General features: G+C 43.9%; 1 protein-coding gene across 1 annotated transcript in view; it reads right to left on the bottom strand.

Annotated features, from left to right (window-relative positions):
* hcn4 (hyperpolarization activated cyclic nucleotide-gated potassium channel 4) overlaps positions 1 to 22,471 on the bottom strand; it is a 354,702-nt gene that overhangs the window by 217,922 nt on the left and 114,309 nt on the right. The window contains exon 3 of the mRNA XM_048520718.1: positions 12,332 to 12,493. Within this exon, the coding sequence (XP_048376675.1) occupies positions 12,332 to 12,493 (162 nt within the window). The remainder of the gene's footprint in view (positions 1 to 12,331; positions 12,494 to 22,471) is intronic.

Raw genomic sequence — 22,471 nt, 5'->3', positions numbered from 1 at the left:
TGCAGTTATTTGTGTTTGTGTGTGTGGGGAAGGGGGGTGATGTTGCGTCCAGGTGGGATGTTCTTTGTGTTTTTTTTAATGTCCCCTAATCAGCTGCTGTAAGTTATTGTTTTTAATCAATAAATCCGAGACATACGAAGTGTGACCCAGTTGCATATGTCTCCTAAAAGCAAATGTAAGTACGTGGAGAAGGAAGACTGAAAAGGGTAGGGTGGATCATTCCTGCAAAGGCCTGTGGACAGGGATCACTGAACTGCCTTCTTATTCTTTTTCTCTACCCATACATTCCATAAATGTGTTTGAGTTTTAACAAGTAGAGTTATACATTAAAGGCTCACAATTGTTTACTTGTAGCTAGAATCTAATTATGTGTAATAAGTAGTCGACCTGAGTCGAAATAACAGGTCAGCTGGGAAATTTTGTGTACTTTTATCAAGTTTTTACCTTTTGTGACAATTACAAGAGTAGCAGGCCTTAATTGCAAGCATAGTACCCCAGTGAGGGGCAACAGCAGGCTAATTGCTTTCAGCTAAATGCTGGGATTAGCCAAAGGCTACATTTTGCTGTGAGAAATTTCTATGCAGGAGGCAAAAGTCATTAATGACTTGAATCAAGTCCTTGATATGTGGCAAATTTCCCTCCTGAATTAAAATTCCACTCTGCAATATTAGTCATACACAACTCTGCTTGAAATTCTTTTGCATACCATTTTCAGTTCTTCTCCTCTCACGGTTTCTGTTTCCATGCTTCTACCATTATAATTACTCAAAAGCTGATACTGGCCTTCTCTGTTTTCTTATCTGACCTCTGTCCATCCAGGAAATCATCACCTCCATCACTTTCGACTTTGCTACTGCCTTTGGAATACCAGAGATGACTCACCGCATTCTTCAACCAAGAATTGGGTAGGTGGTGCCATGTTTCTCTCTGGTGGTCTGTCAAAACCCACCTTACTCTATTAGCCTTCCCCTGCCATGTTAAGACCTAACCAGGTCAGACAAAATGTTGACACTTGTACCACCGTAACCAAGCCTCAAAACTCAACATTTAGGACTAAAAGCAAAGTTGCCATCATCCTACAGGGCTGCTCTCTTGTTAGAAAGGGGTCACTGGTGCTGAATTTAACCTGAGGGTCACCACAACACAGGTGAGGGGGCAAGGTTGAGAAGGCGGGACTTTCATGGTGACCACAGTTGGCATGGGAAGTGAACCTGCGCTGTCGGCAGCGCTCTGCATTGCAAACTGTCCAGCCAACCGAAGTAACCAAGACCCAAAAGGGTTGACTGCCTGTTTAATGGCTCAGTAGTTCTGAGTTTGACTAGATTAGTCCAATAACTGATCTATTCCCACTGTACCTGACTGGTTAAGCCTGGGTATTGACACAGAGCTAGAGAATATAGACACCACAGAAGTTTCTAGAAGCTAGATCTGAAGAATGTTGCAAATATTTTATGATTGAAAGAACACAGAAATCAGCATGATGGCTCAGTGGTTAGCACTGCTGCCTCACAGCGCCAGAGACCCCGGTTTGGTTCCACTCTCGAGTGACTGTCTGTGGGGAGTTTGCATACGCTCCCTGAGTCTGTGTGGGTTCCGCCTGGGTGCCCTGATTTCCTCCCACATGTTCCTCCTACAAGATGTACATGTTAGGTGGGTTGGCAGTGCTATATTACCCATAGTTTCCAAGGATATGTAGGTTAAGAAGACCAGCTATGGTAAATGTAGGGTTACAGGGGTGGAGTGGGTCTGGGTGGGATGCTATTCAGAGGGTTGGTTTGGACTCGATGGGCCAAACGACTTGCTTCCACATTTTAGGGACTCAATGACTCAATGGGCTGAATGGCCTGCTTCCACACTTTAGGGCTTCTATGTTTTCAACTCCTAAAAGTAAATCTGTTAAAAATCTTAGAAATTAACACCATCTCTGCACTACACAAATCATATATACAACATTCCCATCTGCCTCAATGTAGCCCTACACTTGCTCTTACTTAAATTTCTTAAAAATTCATTTTATGGATACAGTGAAAATGATAAGTTGCTTTCCTCAGCCATCCGCGAGAAGGTAAAGATTGTCCTTCCTTCAGAACACACTGCATCCCCTGAGATAAAGGAACTTTAGCAATCCTTTTCAATAGAGAGAGGTCTAAAATTTTTATCTCGTGACGTTGGAGAAATATCAGTGCCTGTTACAATTCACCAAATTGAATAGTAGAATATACAACTGCATCTTTATTCGTATAAAAGATTTATTTACATTCTTGCTAGAAATTATGTTATGTTCCTTCACTGTCACTGCACCGATATTGGGGAACTTGATCATAACAGCTGTCTGGGTGTACCTCCACCCAAGGGCTGTAATGGTTCAAGAATACAGCTCAGCATCACCTAATCCATGGCAATTAGGAATGGGCCATAATGCTAATGCCTACATCCCATGATTGAGTTAAAAAAAGAGAAAAGAGAATAAATAAATCGAACAAATAAAGAGAAGAAATAAATAATTATTAATTCATTCAGTGCTTTCCACTCTCTTAAAAATAATCCATTTACTACATTGTCAGTCATCCACGCCTGTTTAAGCCACAATTGCGGAAGCAACAACAACCTACAAGATATATAACGTGACGAAATAAATGCTGTGCAATTGACAGAAGAGATGAGAGAACCAGAACTGTCTATCGCCCATTGTTTTCTCTGGAGCTAAGTGCTTTGAGAATCTTGCCTTTAGGCTGATAGTGATTGGAACAAAGTCAGCCAGATGGATCTCATAGAATATGATTTCCCTGATTGATGCTCTTTACCAGTCAGGGACCCCTGGCTGACAGATATAAGTAGGAGTGTCAGAGATTCTGCTCATGCGAGGAGCCAGTTCTGAGTTAGCTGGGTCAGTGTCATGTGACAGTAAAGGGTGACTTGGTGACACGACACTGGCCTTCATGGAGTTATTTCGAGTTGGTCTCTCAACCAAGCTTAGTCACATCTCCTTGGCATGGCCATGGAATGGTCAGAGTGTGACATGGATAAGGAGCATGTGCAGTTGTGAGAGAATGTGAGAGGTTTGAGGTATGTAGTCCCACAGTATCACAATAAGCCTTTCAGATAGCCCAGCCTCACAAATGGTTGCCCCTGCTTTGGAAATCTCTCCCAGGTTGATTGGTATGGCTGCACCACATTACCATTCTGAGGAAAGAAGTTTGCCCCCTAGTCAGTAGTGCAAAACTGGGAATTTTCCCAGCATTCACTGTGTGACTTTGGGGTGAAATTTCTGGCCTGAGACTCAGGGCAGCACGGTGGCTCAGTGGTTAGCACTGCTTCCTCACAGCCCCAAGGGCCTGGGTTTGATTCCACCCTCGGGTGACTGTTTGCAGGGGTTTGCCCCGTTTCCTCCCACCGTCAAAAGCGTGCGGATTAGGTGGATCGGCCATGCTACATTGCCTATGGTATCCAGGGATGTAAAGGCTAGGTGGATTAGTCAGAGGAAAATGTAGGGTTAATGGTGGAGGGGGGGAGGTGGTTGGTGTTGCCTCCAGCTGGGATGCTCTTTGGAGAGTTGGTGTGGACTGGATATGCTAAATGGCCTGTTTCCACACTTCAGGGATTGCAAGTATGTCCAATTCAACAGATGTCAGCACTTCATGAGAAAAGTCTCCTGTACCTGATGGCCTTGTCCTTCTATGAAGCCATGTGTTTGGGAGGTCATGGGTTTTGTGCCTCAGGAGTTAAATATTTTTGCCACCATATCCCAGTTCTGTAAAGCTTCACCCACACAAAACACTGCTGTCTGTATTCTGTCACTGTCATCCATCACAACTGCCTTTGCTAACTCATATTAGCTCTCGAGAAAATTAGATTTACAATCCTTGCTGTCACCTTCAAACCTCGTTCTGACTGACTTCAAGCTCTTGGACTTCAGAAACATGCCGAAAACTAGAGCAATGGCAAAGAAAATTAAATAATAGAATTAATTTCTGATCCTTAATTACCACAATGAAACAGGACATAATTATGTATTAACCTTTACTCTGAAATTATTAATACACTATCACAAATATTCCAAATGGGCTGTATGATATTCAAAATAAGTTTAATAATAATCAAAATAAGTCCAGTGAATTAAAAATGAAAGAAAAAGAGCTGTGTTTAGGTAGTTGGTTAGGCAGATAAGGGTGTCGATGGAGGGGGACTGGTCAGGCCTGGGGGACAGGAGGAAGCAGAGGGCTTTTAGGCCATCTGCATGAGGAATGCAAGTGTACAGGGACTGGATGTCTATGGTGAAGATGAGGCGTGGAGGGCCAGGGAATCGGAAGCTTTGGAGGAGGTAGAGGATGTGGGTGGCATCACGGGTATAGGTGGGGAGCTCCTGGACTGGATTGGACGGGTGGGGAGAAAATGGAATTGAGATAAGTGGAGATAGGTTTGGTGGGCAGGAACAGGCTGAGACAATGGGTCAACCAGGGCAGTCAGGTTTGTAGATTTTGAGAAGGAGATAGAAACGGGCCCTGCCGGGTCAGGGAACAATGAGGATGGAGGCTGTGGGTGGGAGGTCACCTGAGGTGATGAGGTGGTCTGGAAGATGATGTTTTGGTGGTCAGGGGTGGGGACATGGTGGAGTGGTCAGTGGAAGGAGGTGCCAGAGAGTTGGCGCCTAGCCTTGGCGATGTAAAGGTCAGTGTGCCATACTACAACTGCGCCTCCCTTGTCTACAGGCTTTCTCGTGAGGTTGGGGTTGGAGAAAAGGGAGTGGAGGGCTACACATTCTGTGGGGAGAAGTTGGAGTGAGCGAGAGGGGTGGAGACATTGAGGCGATCAATGTCTTGACAGCAGTTAGAGATGAAGAGGTCAAGGGAGGGTAGGAGGCCTTGGGGTGGTGTCCGGGTTGGTGGGGTTTATTGGAGCCGGGAGAAGGGGTCAGTGGGGGGGTGGGGTTAGACTCACAATTAAAGAAATAAGTGCTGAGGTGGAGGTGGCAGAAAAACTGTTCAACGTCCAGGTGTGAATGGTATTCGTTGATGTTCGGGTGGAGGGGGAGAAAGTTGAGTCCTTGACTGAGGACTGACCATTTGTCCTCAGTGAGGGGGAGGTCTGGGGGGATGGTGAAGATCCAGCAGGCCTAGGGGCTGGTGTTTACTGTAGAGCTGCTAGCTGTAGGGGCAGCGGGCAGAGAGACGCTGGCAGTGGGTCGAACAGTATCAGCAGTTGGAGGAAATTTATGAAGAAAGGTCCAAACCGGAAACGTCAGCTTTCCTGCTCCTCTGATGCTGCCTGGCCTGCTGTGTTCATCCAGCTCCACACTGTGTTATTTCTGACTCCGTCGGCAGTTCCTACTATCTCTCTGTGTTTAGGATAGTGCCTTTCAAGTCCTCAGGGCATCCTAAAGAGCTTTACCATTTGGTTCAACCAGTCCATTGCACCATAATCCCAAACTAAACTAGTCGCACGTGCTTGCACTTGGCCCATATCTCTCCAAACATTTCTTAATCACATACTTATCAAAAAGTCTTTGTAACTGTGCCCGCATCTACCACTTTCTCTGGTAGTTCATTCCATTCACAAGCCACTCTCTGTGGAAAAAATTGCCCCTCATGTCCTTTTTAAATCTTTCTTCACTCATCTTAAAAATATGCCTCCCTAGTCCTGAAGTCACCCACACTTGGGAAAAAAAAACAGTTCACTATATATATCACTCTCATGATTTTATAAACCTCTATAAGGTCACTCCTCAACCTCCTATCCTCCAGTGAAAAAAGCCGCAGCCCACTCAGGCTCTCCTCATAACTCAAAACTTCCATTTCCAGCAACATCCTGGTAAATCTTTTCTGAACCCTTTTGAGCTTAATAATACCCTCCCTATAACAGGGGAAACTGAACTGGACACAGTACTCCAGAAAAGGCCTTTACGCTGTCAATGTTACATCCCAACTCCTTCAGTCAATGAAATAATGTAAGAAACAGGGCAGATAAATTGTGCACAGCAAGATTCCACAAAGATCAATATGAAAAGATCCAAATCCAAATTGTACAATATAGTGTGGAGCTGGAGGAACACAGCAGGTCAGGCAGAACCAATGGAGCACGAAAGTCAACGTATCAGGTTCCCACGCTTCATCAGGGCTGGATGAAGGGTGTAGACTCAAAACTTTGACTCTCCTGCTCCTTTGATGCTGCCTGGCCTGCTTTATTCCTCCAGCTCCACACTGCATTGACTCTGACTCCAGCATCTGCAGTTCTTGCTATCTCCAAATCAATTGTTTACCCATGAAGTTGGCCAAAGAATAAAAATTGACTAGCACACTGGGGAGAAGTCCCCTGTTCATCTTTGAGAAAAGAACGTGGAATCTATTAATGAATCACTCAACTGCATATGTATAAGGCAGTACGTCTGTTAGTGTTGCACTGCCTTAGCATTTCAGAGGACTGTCATCTGGAAGTAGTGCTCAGGCTTTTAGGCTTGAGCCCACAAGTTTTTGGTTCAAATAAACAGTTCCTTTTTAGGGATGTCAGAGGCTAAATAGTGTGTGCGATGACACGAGTCAAGGCTACGTTCTGGGAGAAAATAAAACATGCACTGATCGCATCACTGACTGATAGCGTTTGGTTCAAAAGCCCTGATCTGAAAGTGTTACTGTCATACATGCACATTGTATTCTTAGAAACTCTAACACCTCGAAGATGGATGTAATGTTTAGATAAGAGTGAAGGATTGATTGAGTGAGTGCTGCAAAAATGGGGCCTGTGCATCCACGGAAGGTGTTTATTGTAAAATGGCAGCCTGTCAGTGGCCATTATCTCTTTCACTTAATTCCTGTTCTTATCAGGATTCTGGCAGAAACACCAGAGAAATCTATTTGAGCTGCCAGAGCAGGGGAGTGTGTTACAAGCTGGTTATCAGATGGTTTGGGCAATGTCACAATGGCCATCAGTGTGAATGAGACAAAGTGGAAACCTTTCAAAGAGGTTCAGTTTCTGGAAGGCACTGATCAGCAATTCTAATCAGACATTGTCTAATGCAGGCCATTCATGCTGTAAAATGTGAAATTTAGTCATTTATTAGCACCCAGAGGTGCTATGGGTGCTGCCTTGGAACTGTATCTCCTCCAAATGTGAGACATAATAATGGAAAAGCTGCTGACCAGGGATCAGCCAACATCTACTGAAAGACCAGGCAGTTTCCACAACAATTCAGTGCCACCCTCTGCCAGTATGGGCCCTAGCTCTGCTCCTCTCTTACCTTTGCATGGTGATTCAGCTGCAGAAAGGCCCATACGGCTAGATTTGGGGAGACCCTGAATTAAGCAATGACTAATCTGAACAGCGATGCCTCAGTCAGGAAGGCAGAGAATTCTTTGAGAGCTTTGCTCAGGAATGTGTGCAGGCGCAGTCAAGGCATCAACAGGAGCACATAAATCCTCAAATGGACAGAGCTGGCAAGCACCACTTGCCCAATGAATAGTCGAGTCAGCAGATCACACATTGGTCTTTGCCAGTTATCTCAGAACCAGCTGAGCCAGAGACGAAGCAAAGTCCCAAGGGACTGCCTAAGTCATAAAGTCATACACGATGGAAACAGGCCCTTTGGTCTAATTCGTCCATGTCGGTCAGGTTCCCCAAAACTGACCTAGTCTCATTTAACTGCATTTGGCTCATATCTTTCTAAACATTTCCTATCCATGTACCCATCCAGATGCCTTTTAAATGTTGTATTTATACCAGCCTCCACCACTTCCACTGGCAGTTCATTCCATACACACACCACCCTCTGTGTGAAAAAGTTGCCCCTCAGGTCCCTTTTAAATCTTCCCCTTCTCACTTTAAACCTATGCCCTTGAGTTTTGGACTCCCCTAACCTGGGGAAAAGACCTTTGCTGTTCACCCTATCCATGTCTCTCGTAATTTTATAAACCTCTATAAGGTGTATGTAACACAATTGTTATTCCTTATGGGTTAGTTGCAGGCCAGTTTTTCCTGAGTGTTGAGATTTTCCACAAGTGCTTGGAGCTTTCTGCAATTCTTTTAATTTCTGTCTACATGGAATCAATGTGACAGATGAAAAAGCACTTCACCTGATTCCAAGTCATCTGCAGATATCCCTGAGCGTAGACATGGGCAAATGTGCAAGTCTTCGCTGTGAAATGCAGAGCAGGTTTGCGTGGAGTAGGACAAGCTGCTGTAACAGGGAGGAGAAGGAGGTATGCACATGGGCATTCAGCAGGAGGCTCGATCTGCCCAGAGAATTCAGGGAACAATGCAATGACCTCAGCAAGCAAGGCAGCATCAGGGCATCTGCGCTTCAATCTTCACTGACCTCTGTCACCTGCTGCAGCTGTGTCTGTAAGCTCAGAACGCCCTATTACCAGTGGCCTTGAAGCCAAGCATTTGAAATTGCCTTTCTTGCTTCGAGTGCTGCCCACACTAGAGATGGAGATTTTACGTATTGCAATTTACTGAACTCACTTGTTCACCGAGGCACCGAGTCTCTCTGCTCAAAGGGAGGTCAGTCACAGTATATCCTTTTCCAGCTGACCTTCTTTCAGGTTTGTCACATGTACGCACAGACAGACAGACACACACACACACACACACACACACACACACACACACACACACACACACACACACACACACGCACACCAAAACAACATGACAAACTCTCCTTAATATCTGTACACTCAGACAATGAAGGCCATCAGTTTAACTGGGCAAAGTAACCATTGTAGCCCAAGCCAAACATAGACATGCACATGCATTCCAAGAGGCATGGTTCTCCACCCATGCTTCAATCAACAATCGTATAGAATTGAAACCCCATTTACAAACACATGCAGATCAGAACGATAACGGATCAGACAGTATAAATTCCAAGTGGAGTAGAATAACATCACTTCATCGGAGGCTCCACTGATGATATCCCCTAGCATGGTGATGAAACATCTGAACAAAAACAAGCCAGCTCAGTGAACAAGTCAACAACCTCAGTAATCTGAGATAATAAAATGTGAGGCTGGATGAACACAGCAGGCCAAGCAGCATCTCAGGAGCACAAAAGCTGACGTTTCGGGCCTGGACCCTTCATCAGAGAGGGGGATGGGGGGAGGGAACTGGAATAAATAGGGAGAGAGGGGGAGGCGGACCGAAGATGGAGAGTAAAGAAGATAGGTGGAGAGGGTGTAGGTGGGGAGGTAGGGAGGGGATAGGTCAGTCCAGGGAAGACGGACAGGTCAAGGAGGTGGCCCACCTCCTTGACCTGTCCGTCTTCCCTGGACTGACCTATCCCCTCCCTACCTCCCCACCTACACCCTCTCCACCTATCTTCTTTACTCTCCATCTTCGGTCCGCCTCCCCCTCTCTCCCTATTTATTCCAGTTCCCTCCCCCCATCCCCCTCTCTGATGAAGGGTCCAGGCCCGAAACGTCAGCTTTTGTGCTCCTGAGATGCTGCTTGGCCTGCTGTGTTCATCCAGCCTCACATTTTATTATCTTGGAATCTCCAGCATCTGCAGTTCCCATTATCTCTGAACCTCAGTAATCTGATTCTCTTTTCAATGTCTGGTTTGAACCCAACTGCTCCTGCTTGTTCAGGTTGAACTTCAGAGTCTTTCAGGGGAATGTGGTGAGTGAAGGAGGACATAAATGGCCCTTGCTGAAACATTTGAATTCAGAAGTGATTGTGGTACAAAGTGGACTTCATCTCTGAGGAGGATTAGGTGTGAGGAATGGATTCAATCGCCTTCAATTCAGATACTGATTCAGAGACTGCCCAACAGAATAATGCCTGGCCCTGCCTCTTTAACATAGAAACATCGAAGATAGGAGCAGGAGAAGGCCATTTGCCCTCCAAGCCCTCTCCACCATTCATCACGATCATGGCAAATTGTCCAACCCAATAGTCTAACACTGCTTTCTCCTCATAACCTTTGATCCCATTGACCCCAAATACTACATTGAGCTGCCTCTTCAATACATTAAATATGTTGGCATCAACTATATCCTAATTCTACAGGCCCACCACTCTTTGGTTGAAGAAATATCTCCTCATCTTCGCCCAAAATGGTCGACCCTGAATCCTCAGTCTGTGATTTATTGGTTTTGTGTGTGTATGTCTGTTTCTGGACACACCCATCATTGGGAACATCCTTCCTGCATAAAGTTATAGAGTAATCCAGCATAGAAACAGGCCCTTCGGCCCAAATTGAGTTTTTTTCTAGAGAGGTTTTAGGACAGAGGTAAAAACTGGCTCGTGAAGACACATACAGTAAACAGCATGGTGGCATCATGGTTAGCACCGCAGCCTTACAGTACCAGGAACCCGGGTTTGATTCCACCCTCAGGCAACTGTTTGTGTGGAGTTTGTACATTGTCCCTGTGCCTACATGGGCTTCCTCCAGGTGCTCTGGTTTCCTACCACAGTCCAAAGATTTGCAGGTTAGGTGAATTGGCCTTGCTAAATTGCCTGTAGTGTTCAGGGATGTGTAGATTTGGTGGGTTATGGGGGGCGGGGAGGGGGGATGGGTCTGGGTGAGATGCTGTGAGGTTTGGTGTGGGCTTGTTGGGCCGGATGGCCCATTTCCACAGTGTAGGGATTTGATGATGATGATAAACAGTTTGGGAGGCCTTGAGGTTTTTTTAAAGTTGGAACAGTAGAGGTAGTCTGGATGGGTGTGGCCATCTCTCACAGATCAGGCTTTCTAGTTTTTAGCTTTTTAAGTAGTTGCTGTTGGAGTCTCAACAAGCCAAATGCCGCTGGAGTTTGAAGAAGTAGAAGCTTTTTTCCCTCTCATGGTTATAAATAGAAGCTGGGTTTCTCTCTGCTGCTCGGTTACCTGTGAGACAAATCTGTTTTTCTGAATCAAATGGTGTGTTTATAAGATTTACTATAGTGGAACAATTAATTAGTAATAGTTACTGTATTTATTATTTGGTTAAGTTTTCCAATAAAGTTGTTATTCTAAATTCTTCTTTCCTTAGTTATATTTTAACTACAGTGTTTAAATAAATTGTGTTTTGCTTAACATTGAATTGCACCTGGAACACAGCACATTATATTTGCCTTTAATATAAGAAAGAGTTAGGGTCTAGGTTTCCTTCTTTAAATATTTTGAGGAGGAGCTGGTCTGGTTCATGACATAATCAACAGGACACTTTGCACTGGTCACATCAGGAATCACTGCAATGAGCATGCACTAAGTTGCAGTTCAAGTCTGCATGACAATAATCAGGCATTTGTTAATTGCACAGTGCAATAGCCCCCGTTCCTTCTCAAAACTAATCCATTGTATCTTTCTGTACAAGAAAAATACTTCGCACATCAGTTCGCCATTTTCGTCTTAGGTGTTTGGTAATAACTTCAAACAAAAACCTTGACCTCTAATCACAAAGTGCTTTTTCAGTTTATTTTTTGAAGTTTTAGTAAAAGCAATGAGACAAACAGTGTCTTTGGTCTCTTACCCAATGTGAGGATGACTCCTGTCATCAAGAGACTATTGTCAAGAGAATAAAGAGATGAATGCTTAGCTTGTTTCTATGGTATTTCTCTGTGCCCAAATAAACTGAAGAAAAACCAAAATCTCTGTATTATTACAGCACAGAAAGAGGCAATTCAGTCTAATTGTCTGTCTAGCTGTCCAAACGAACAATGTGCTTGGAGCCACACCACAGCTTGTCTCCATAACCTTCAAATTCTTCCTTTTCAGACAATAATCCAATTCTCCTTTGAATGTCTTGATTGAACTCGACTCTACCAAAGGTGGCACACTGCAGACTTGAAACTATTTGGTGAGAGAAAAAGTCTTTCCTCATGTTTCCAGTGCTGATTTAGCCAATTACCTCAAGTCTGAGCCCTCTGATTCCAATGCTTCTATTCTTTTGAACAGCTGATCCTTAACTGCTCCATCTATACCCCTTACTTCAAATCTAAGCTCTCCCATTCTCAATCCTTCCACTCTTTGGTAATGATTCATCCTTATCAGTTCCATCCAGACCATTGATGATTTTGTGAACTTTCTCATTTCCAAAGGAAACGGTACCAAATTATCTGCACCCTTGGAACAATTCTTCTGAGTCTATCAAGTGTTTTATAATCAACTGGCTCAAAGATATTGTTACATACTTGTGGAGCAGATGGGACATGAACCCAGGCCTTCTATCTCAGAGGTAGGACACTACCACTGTGCCACAAGACCCCTCTTCTGAGTCTATTCGTCATCCTCCTGAAATAGCTTCACCTGAGCACAATAATCCAGGTACAAAATATGGCTATCATGATGTTCCCAAGACTCAAATCATTAATACATAATGTGGATGCATATTCTTGTTGTGTTACAAGATCTACTCACCACCATATTGTTGAGAGACACCCAGCAGTCATCTGGGAATTCCTGCAGCATAGGGACCAGGAACTGGAGGCAACCGTCCCAATGGCATAGCAACAGCATCATCCCGATGAGGTTGACAATACGTACCACTGCACTTGCCAGGTCGTAGGTCATGTGGAAGATCTGCCCAATCAGACAAAATGTTACAATTTGTTAGCTTCTTTCGAAACATTTCTTTATTGATTAGAAGGTCAGTGACTGGGTCATACACATTCAGAGGAAACCAGTTAAAGAGCAGGAAGAAACCCAGGGTCTTGTTTTTATTAAATTCACTTGTTCAACTCATTAAATGCAGTCTCCTGTGTACTCAGTACATTGGGGCAGGAGGAACAGAATGACTGTTTGCAGTCAAAGGCGTAAGAATTTCAAGGATGTCATAGATTGATTGGACTATTGGATACTGTTAGTGACACCATTAACATTCACGTATATTTAGCCCTGAGGTGTGGTCTGTCTTCCTGTCATGTGATGTTGCGAACAGTTACAATGCTAGGTCATTCTTGAGAGCTTTTCGCATAAGCAATGTGTCACAAGGAGATCCATAAATACATTATCCAATGTATGATGAGGCCAGAATGTCAGAATGAACTGGAAGCCAAATCTAGGGACACAAGGGCACATTATTTTCATAAGGCATGTTTCCATCTGATAAGCAGTGAATAGAAATGTGTGAAGCACTCATTACTAACGGTCTATGTGACCACATTTCACTCACCAAGTATTTATTGTGACTCAATGCACAACCAGTCATTATCCAAATGAATCAAGGTCTGCAAAACATACAGGCTTGTGTGGCATATCACAATTGTGCGATACAAAATGTTAGGCAATGACAATCTCCAACAAGAGAGAACCTAACTATCATCCTTTGATGTTCAACGGCTTTATCATCACTGATTACCTCACTATCAACATCCTAGTGTTCAACATTGACCAGAAACTGAACTGGACTAGCCATATGAATAAAACTGTTAAAGAAAAACAGGCCAGAGATTAGGAATCTTGTAGCAAATAACTCACCTCCTGACTCCCAAAAGCCTTCTCACCATCTGCTGGGCACAAGTCAGGAGTGAGATGGAACTCACCCCATTTGTCTGGATGACTGCCTCTCCAACAACATTGAAGAAGCTTGACAACAACCAGAACAAAGCAGCCACTTGATTGGCACTGCATCCACAAGCATCCACTCCCTCCACCACCAACACTCAGTAGCAGCAATGTGTACCATCTTACAAGGTGCACTTCAGAAGTTCACCAAGATTCCTTAGACAGGACCTCCTAAATCCATGGCCATTACTATCCAGAAGGACAAGGACAGTAGATAAATAGGTAACCCTCATTGCAATTTCCACTTCAAGCTACTCACTGTCTTGATTTGGATATATATCACCATTCCTTCAGCGTAATTGAGTCAAAACTCGAGAACTCTCTTCCTAATAGCATTGTGCATCAACCTACGTCCCATGGACTAACTGCAGCAGTTTGAGAAGGCAGCTCACAATCATCTTTTCAAGGGAACTAGGAATTGGCAACAAATGGTGGCCCACAAGTGTTCACGAACTGTTAATTGCTCTACACAGCATCTTTCTCAACATCAGGATATATCAAAAGGTGTATTTTTATTTTAATTCGAAAATGTTGCTTAGGGGAACATTGATTTGGATTTTATTGTATCCAGCTGGCGGGTTGGCAGACAGGGGGTGCTGTGAAATGACCTTTTTGCCTGTCTTTTGACCCCTGAACCACAGTGGAAAAGAGACACGAGTAGTTTACGCACTGTGAGTCAATGGATAATTCCCAATGGACAATTGAGAGCTTAAACCTGTCACCACCAATGTACCCAGCATAAGTAAAGCAACTTTTCTTTTGTTGAGGGGTGAGGGGGCTTTGGTGGTGGTTAGGATGCCTCCTTAATGAGCCCCAAGGCTTTCTTTAACCCGGTTTACTCACACCCTGGTCTGTCTACACTAGTCCCCTATCTCACCCTATCACCCCTCACCTCAACTTGAGGGGTTGAATGGCTTCCTCATATTTCTATGGACTGGTTTTTACATTAGGCATGGTAATCCTGCCCCCATAGCTAAATTTTGCAAGCCTGACCCTCAATTTACCTTTGTTTTGCTTCCAACGCAGCACACTTTTCTGTAGAAAATAAAAACCGAAAGAACTGTGGATGTTGTAAATCAAGAACAAACGCAGAAGTTGATGGAAAAGCTCAGCAGGTCTGGCAGCATCTGTGAAAGAAAATAGAGTTAATGTTTTGGAACTGGGGAAGCTACAGTGGAAGATTCACCAGACCCGAAAGTTTAAGTCTGATTTTTTTCTTCACGGATGCTGTCAGACCTGTTGAGCATTTCCAGCAACTTTGTTTTTATTCATTGTTTAGGCTTTTCTGTAGTCCTTGCTGCAATACTCGCAGTGACCATTGCTTCTCGTCGCACTGTTGGTGCTGGAGAACTGCCAACATCTCATTGGTAAGTAGCTCTCAGAGGCAGGACTCCCTGTTTCTGAGGAGCCCTGGCTTAAGCCAATAAATCATCAGTCAAGGCTACAAGAAATGAGGGACAAATTTTGTACATGAAAGGTGGTTCGTGTATGGAATGAACTTCTGAGGAAGTGGTGGATATATGCACAATTACAATGTTTAAAAGACATTTGAATAGGTACATGAATAGGCAAGGTTTGGAGGGACATGGGCCAGGTGCAGGCAGATGGGACCAGTTTTGTTTGGAATTCTGTTTGGCATGGGCTGGCTGGACCGAAGGATCTGTTTCCATGCTGCATGACTCTATGACTATATGACACCCCAGAATTGACCTCACCCCCAGATTTTATCTATGGGTCAGTGAAATGATTCCACAGAGGGCAGCAACGATCATCAAGCCACACATTATTAACAGATGAACAGTCCTTGATTTTAGTGCTGCCACATTCAGAGCCAGGCATCAGTGTATTTCTGGCACTTTGTCTAATTATATGTCAGCCAGGGCTCCCTGATTGGGCCAGGTTAACAGCCCCAATCAGGGAAGTCATATTTTAAGAGGTCCAGCTAGCTGACCTCATTACAATCACGATAGGCAGGACCACCATACCAATATATAGTGTAGTGCATTGTAACATGGGAACAGCAGGAAGCCATTCAGCCCCTCAAGGCTGTTCTACTCCCACCCGGTTAGATCACAGATGACCTGTATCTTCATCTTCTACTCCCTCCTGAATGTTGTTTGTTACTCTTATTCAGCTAAAACCCATCGTCCCAGATTTGAAATAATAAATTGAGTCAAGATCTTATGTTGTAGGAAATTTCCACCCATCTTGGAAGAAAAAGAAAACCCACAAAGAATGAGAACATAAAATAAGGGGAAATATAAAATGGTGCACCAAGCGCGGGAAGAGGAAAATAAAAGACAGCGCATCACCGAAAACAACTTACAAACTCCTTCCTAGACTTTGGTCTAAAATATTATCTTACTAGCTGTTTATTTACAAATTCTATAATGTAGAATTTGTAGAGTCCTTAATAGAAGCCGATAGGTATTGGATAATTTGACCCCTGGTCCTGGAACTTGTTGTCATGTACTTCAGAGATCTGTGCAGCAGCAGGAAAAATAAGAGGGAGCACAGGGGTTCACAAACAGCTTTTATCCTGGTCTTCTATCTATTTGCTATTTTGTTATATTAGCTATTGTGAGGTCTATGCCTGTCTGTGATTTCTCAACTTCCTCTCTTCCCAGCTGTTACTATAGAAACAGCAACAAAACAAGGACAAATCAAATTACATAAATCAGTCTCTTTAACGCTGCCGGAAATCACCACCTGATTTGTCTAATCCTTGTGATTTTACAGAATAAAGAGACCATTTCTATAATGTTTCTCCTGAAACCAAACAACTCAAGCCAATCTGTTTTACTTATTAAGATTGAACAATTCTATCAAATGATCTGGACATTCTGAAAACTCATTTTTCTCACAGAATGCAGTAGTTCAAGAGGGCAGCTCACCACCTTCTCGAGGGCAACTAGGAATGGGAAAGATATATGGACCCAGCCAGCAACACCCATGTTCCATTAGTGAATAAAAAAAGACACTTTTGAACCAGATGCCAATGGAACGTTTGGACCTGAGAAAGGAAATTGTGAAAGCAACTTGGATTTTTAGAGCATCTTTAATTTAATGAAATTTGCTTAGGCACTTCACAGCAGCAATATCATAAAAAATCAACACCATTGCCATTAATAGGAAATAATGGGGCAGGTCACCAAAAGCTTAGGCAAAAGGGGCAGCATAATGACTCATTGGTTAGCACTGCTACCTCAGAACACCAGGGACTTGAGTTTGATTCTACCCTCAGGCATCTGTCTGTGTGGAGTTTGCACGTTCACCCCGTGTCTGTGTGGGTTGCCTCTGGGTACTCCGGTTTCTTCCCAGAGTCCAAAGATGAGCAAGTTAGGTGGATTGGCCGTGTTAGATTGCCCATAGAGTTCAGCGATGTGTGCGTTAGGTGGGTTGGTCATGGGAATACAGGAAGGGGGATGAATCCGGGTGAGATGATTTTGAGAGGGTTGGTGTGGACCTGGTGGGCTGAATGGCCTATTCCACACTGGACGGATTCCATATATGCGTTTTACGTAGCACTTTAAAGAAAGAGGGAGACGTGGAAATATTTTAAAAAGGAACTGCAGAGTGTAAATGGCAGCTAAGAGCTGGGATACCGACAGTAGAAAAGAGAACATTCAAGATATCAAGAGCGGCTGTGCAGTTTACTGTTTAGGCCACTTTTGGAATACTGCATTCAGTTCTGGTTTCCCTATTACAGTAAAGATGTTGTGAAACTTGAAAGGTTTCAGAAAATATTTACAAGGAGGTTGCCAGGGTTGGAGGATTTGAGCTATAGGGAGAGGCTGAATAGACCAGGGCTGTTTCCCCTGGAGCATCAGAGGCTGAGGAGTGACCTTATAGAGGTTTATAACATCGTGAGGGGCATGAGTAGGATGAGTAGTCAAGGTCTTTTGCCCAGGATAGGGGAGTCCAAAACTAGGGGGGCATAGGTTTAAGATGAGAGGGTAAAGAGTTAAAAGGGATCTTAGGGATAGGTTTCTCATCCAGACGGTCATGCATGTATTCAATGAGCTGCCAGAGGAAGTGGTGGAGGCTGGTACAATTACAACATTTAAAAGACACCTAGATGGATACATTAATAGGAAGGGTTTAGAGGGAAATGGGGCAAATGCTGGTGAATGGGACTAGATTAGTTTAGTAAAACTGGTCAGCATGGACGAGTTGGACCAAAGGTCTATTTCCATGCTGTATAGCTCTATGATTCTATGACTTTAAGTGTGAGTTGGAGAGGGCTCAGCGGTCTAGAAATTTGTAGTGAACACCGAGAATGCTGGTGAAACTCAACAGGTCTATCAGTGTCTGTGGGGAGAAAAAAAACACAGGGTTAACGTTTTGAGTCTGATATGACTCAACTCTGTTTCCGTTTCCACAGAGGCTGCCAAACCTGCTGAGTTTCGAAAGCACTTTCTCTTTGCTTGTTTCAAGTTTTCAGCATCCGCTTTCATCAGAGATTTGTTGGGGCCAGAAGGAGAAGGAGGGAAAGAGGAATTTGAAATCAAGGAAGACATAAAATTGAGGTGACATGCAAGAGGCCAGAATTGGCAAGAAAAAGCCTCAGACCATGGTAATGACAAATGGCACTCAGGAGCACAGAGCGTGGGACTTGTATTCAGTAGGCTAGCCTTTCAGCTCTGTGATTAGAGCACAAATCCAGCCCTGACTGATTGAATGGAGGCTGAGTGAATCACGTGAAAGCATGATTGGAAAATCTGAAGCTTTATTTCGACGGCTGCACATCAACAATGCACAACTACTGAGTAGGCAGCAGAAAGTGGCAGGGAATTGGCAATCTCATTCAAAGCAATCCAACAGTGTCTGTGATATAAACTGATGCATTATGAAGGCAGATTGGATAAACATCTTTCTCTGGGAAAAATAAATTAAATTAAATAAACTGAGCTCTGTCTGTCCATGGCTAGCTGGTATGGGGTGAAGAGACTAGTACAGCCTCCTGGCAGTGTAGCCACATGCACCGATTGGTTTGCCAGCAAATTCATTTCCATTTTCTCCAGACACTGCTGCACATGAAATTTGCAGGCCGATGGAGCACCTGGAGAAATTAGACGAAAGTTCACAAAACTCTAAATAATGGAGTGTTGGAGAGCTCTTGTTGCCCAATGGGTATTGGATGGCATCCCTGTCTCTGAGGCAGAAGCTCTGGGTTCAAGTCCCACTCTGGGTCTTGATGGGCAAGCAATAACTGATCACTAACGTGGCTGAACAAGTCGAATATTAGCCTGTGAATCATGTCACCACGAGGCAAATAAAGACAGGAATGTTTCCTGCGTAGCCATGAGGTGGAAAGTTAAAATTGAAGACTCTAACTTTGACGAGAGGAGCAGACCATTCAACTCCTCAAGCGTGCTCTTCCAATCATTGTAATCATGGCTGATCATCAAGCTCAATACCTGAATCCTGCCCTCCCCCACACCCCCATATCCCTTTAGCCACAAGAGCTAGATCTGCCTCCTTCTTGAAAACACAATGTCTTGTCCTCAACTATTGTTTTGTGGTAGTGAATTCCACAGGCTCACCACTGTCTGGTTGAAGAAATTTCTCCTCAACTCAATCCTAAAGTCCCCTTATCTTTAAACTATGATCCCGGGTTCTTTACTTCTCCTCCATCAGGAACATCCACCCTGCCTCTAATTTGTCTAAACATGTTAGAATTTTACAGGTTTCTATGAGATTCCAACCCCATTCGCCTCTTTCTTCATGACTATTTATAGCCCCAAGTTACAAGGCTGCATGTTGCCATAGCAAATCAGAATCCTTGTTGGGTGATGCTGAAATGTGGGATCAGTGTGGATCGGAGGTTTTGAATCCCTGACTTAGCTGGGATGGACTCAGCACTTGTCTCCTTGCCTGCCTATGCTGGTGGTTATGCAACATGGCATTGAGAATTGGACCAGCCTTCAGGCAAGGAACAGAAGAAGGTCACATCTATCTCAAAAATATAGATTGGCCAGTGTTTGAAGCAGAAGTATTTAAGGGAAGGCAACAGTCTAGTGGTATTATTGCTGGACTGTTAATCGAGATACCCAGGTAACGTTGTGGGGAGACAGGTTTGAATCCTGCCATGGCAGATGGTAGATCGAAATTTAATGAAAATTTTATATTAAAAGTCTAATGATGACCATTAACCCATTGACAGGGAAAAGCCCATCTGGTTCACTGATGCCCTTTGGGGAAGGAGACTGCCATCCTTACATGAACTGGTTTACATGTGATTCCAGATCTACATTAATGTGGTTGACTTTTACCCGCCCTCTGGGCAATTAGGGACTGACAATAAATGCCTGCCTCGGCCATTGATGCCCATATTTCATGAATGAATAAAAAAGATCGAACCAGCCCAGTTAAAATTGGGTTTAAATCATACAGTGGAAGCCTTGCTTCATGACACCACAGAATCCCCACAGTGTGGAACAAGGCCATTCAGCCCATCAAGTCCACACTAACCCTCCAAATGACATCCCACCCAGAACCACACCCCCTGACTTATCCCTATAATCCACATTTCCCATGGCTAATCCACCTAGCCTGCACATCTTTGGACTGTGGGAGGAAGCTGGAGCACCTGGAGGAAACCCACACAGATGGAGAGAGAATGTGGAAACTTCACTCAAACAGTCACCCAAGGGTGGAATTGAACCCAGGTCACTGGTGCTGTGATTCAAAGGGAGTTTCAGGCTGGTCCTGCACAAAAAATGTGGCAAAAACCAGGAGTTGAGAATGAATGGGATAAAAATTTCTCCCCCCCTTCTCTGCTGGGACCAAACATTAGACAAATACTTAATTACCAGTCACGTGGACTGGAAGAATGAAACTCATGCCAAAAGCATAAAAAACTGATCCTTCACAAAAAATGTCAAAAAATTTAATTTCCAAGCAATTTTATCTATCTTGTTGAGCACCACAGAAGTTAATCAGTGAAAAATGTTTTGCAATCATTAATAATCATTACAATTGATAAGCAAGTAAAGTTGTCTCTTTTGCTGGAACACTTGATAATCAATACTATTTTGTTTATTCTTTTTTCACTCTTTAGGGTCACAGGTACTTTGCAGTATTATCTTGCCAAGACTGGAAACAATCAAATGAAGGAACACCGTTGAAATGACAAAGAATGCTGCAGCACTTCAGGGAAAATTACTTACAAAGAGCCTAATGATCGCCTCATTCCACTCCAGCAGTTCCTTAGAAATGAATCCTTGCCACCATCAACCCTTTTATAAATCAAGCCATCACTTGAAGAGAATTGAATTATTCTTTTTGTTTTTCCCTGTTCATATCTTTTTTCTTTAGTCTTTGTGAATATTTTTGCTTCAAAAGGTGAAAACTGACACTACTGAGCAAAGCTAACAGGGAGTATTATTAAGCTTGACAGTGTAATGTTAGAAAATGGAATGAGTACTGGTGGTGGAGGTATAAACACAGTGTACTTCAACAGCACTGTCATTGCCATGGTTTGCGAAAAGGAAACTTTTTAAAAAGGACTTCTATTTACGTTGCATTTTTCAGGATGCCTCATGCTGGTTTGCAGCCAAGAAAATAATTTCAAAATTCAGCCATTATTGTCAAAGAATCCCTACAATGTAGAAGTAGGCCATTCAGCCCATTTAGTCCACACCAACCCTAACGAAGAGCACCCCACCCAGAGCCACCCTCTTACTCTCGCCTTATAACCCTGCATTTCCCATGGCTGATCCACTTAACCTACACATCCCTGGACAACCTGGGCAACTGAGCAAAGCCAATCCCCCCCCTAACCTGCACATCTTTGTGGGAAGAAACAAGACAACCTATAGACTGTCTACTAACAGATCAGAGAGGGGAGAGCAGTGATCTTGAACAAAATAGTAGAGGAGGAAGAAACGCACCACAGACTTGTAGACAAGGATGATAAAATCAAAATGACAATGAAAGCAATAGAAATCAGCAAGTTTGAGGGAAGTGAGTGTAATGTAATTACAGGCTTTTTTTTAGATTAGATTCTCTACAGTGTGGAAACAGGCCTTTCAGCCCAACAAGTCCACACCGCTCCTTGGAGCATCCCACCCAGACCCATCCTCCTATAACCCACACACCACTGAACACTACGAGCAATTTAGCATGGCTGACCCATCTAGCCCACACATCTTTGGACTGTGAGAGGAAACCCACGCAGACACGGGGGAGAATGTGCAAACTCCACACAGACAGTTACCCGAGGCTGGAATCGAACCCGGGTCCCTGGTGCTGTGAGGCTGCAGTGCTAAACACTGAGCCACCATGCCAATATAAATGTATAGCTATGGAGTTTCAGAGCACATCTATTTTTTGGAGGTATACATTTGGCAGAGTAGAACATGGACATGGAGATTGAGCATGGAGATTTAAAAAACCCCATGGTTAGCACTGCTGCCTCACAGCACCAGGGACCCAGGTTCAATTCCACCTTCAGGCGACTGTTTGTGAGAAGCTTACACATTCTCCCTGTGTCTGTGTGGCTTTCCCCCGGGTGCTGTGGTTTCTTACCACAGTCAGAAGATGTGCAGGTTGGGTGGGTTGGCCATAGTGTGCAGGCTAAGCAGAGTAGAGTCATAGAAGTTTATACCATGGAAACAGGCTCTTCGGCCCAGCTGGTCCATGCTGCCCAGGTGTCACCATTAAACCAGTCCCATTTGCCCACATTTGGTTCATATCCCTCTATATTTATCCAATCCATGTATCTGTACAAATTATTCTTAAATGATGAAATTGTATTCGCCTCCACCACCACCTCTGGCAGGCAGTCCAGACACTCACCACCCTCCGTGTGTAGATATCGTCCCTCTGGACCCTTTTGTATGTCTCCCCTCTCACCTTAAAAAAGACTTAAAAGCAAGCTCCAATGATGTCTTACTCTGAAAATGTGGACATGCATTCCTGCATTTTAGTCCTTACCATGGTCAATGCAGGATTGCAGGGATTGGGTAGGGGGCAGGTCTGGGTTGGAGC

Source organism: Stegostoma tigrinum, chromosome 36, assembly GCF_030684315.1.
Source record: "Stegostoma tigrinum isolate sSteTig4 chromosome 36, sSteTig4.hap1, whole genome shotgun sequence".
NCBI lineage: Eukaryota > Metazoa > Chordata > Chondrichthyes > Orectolobiformes > Stegostomatidae > Stegostoma > Stegostoma tigrinum.
The sequence above is the reverse complement of the archived record's forward strand: the minus strand, read 5'-3'. Positions and strand labels throughout refer to the sequence as shown.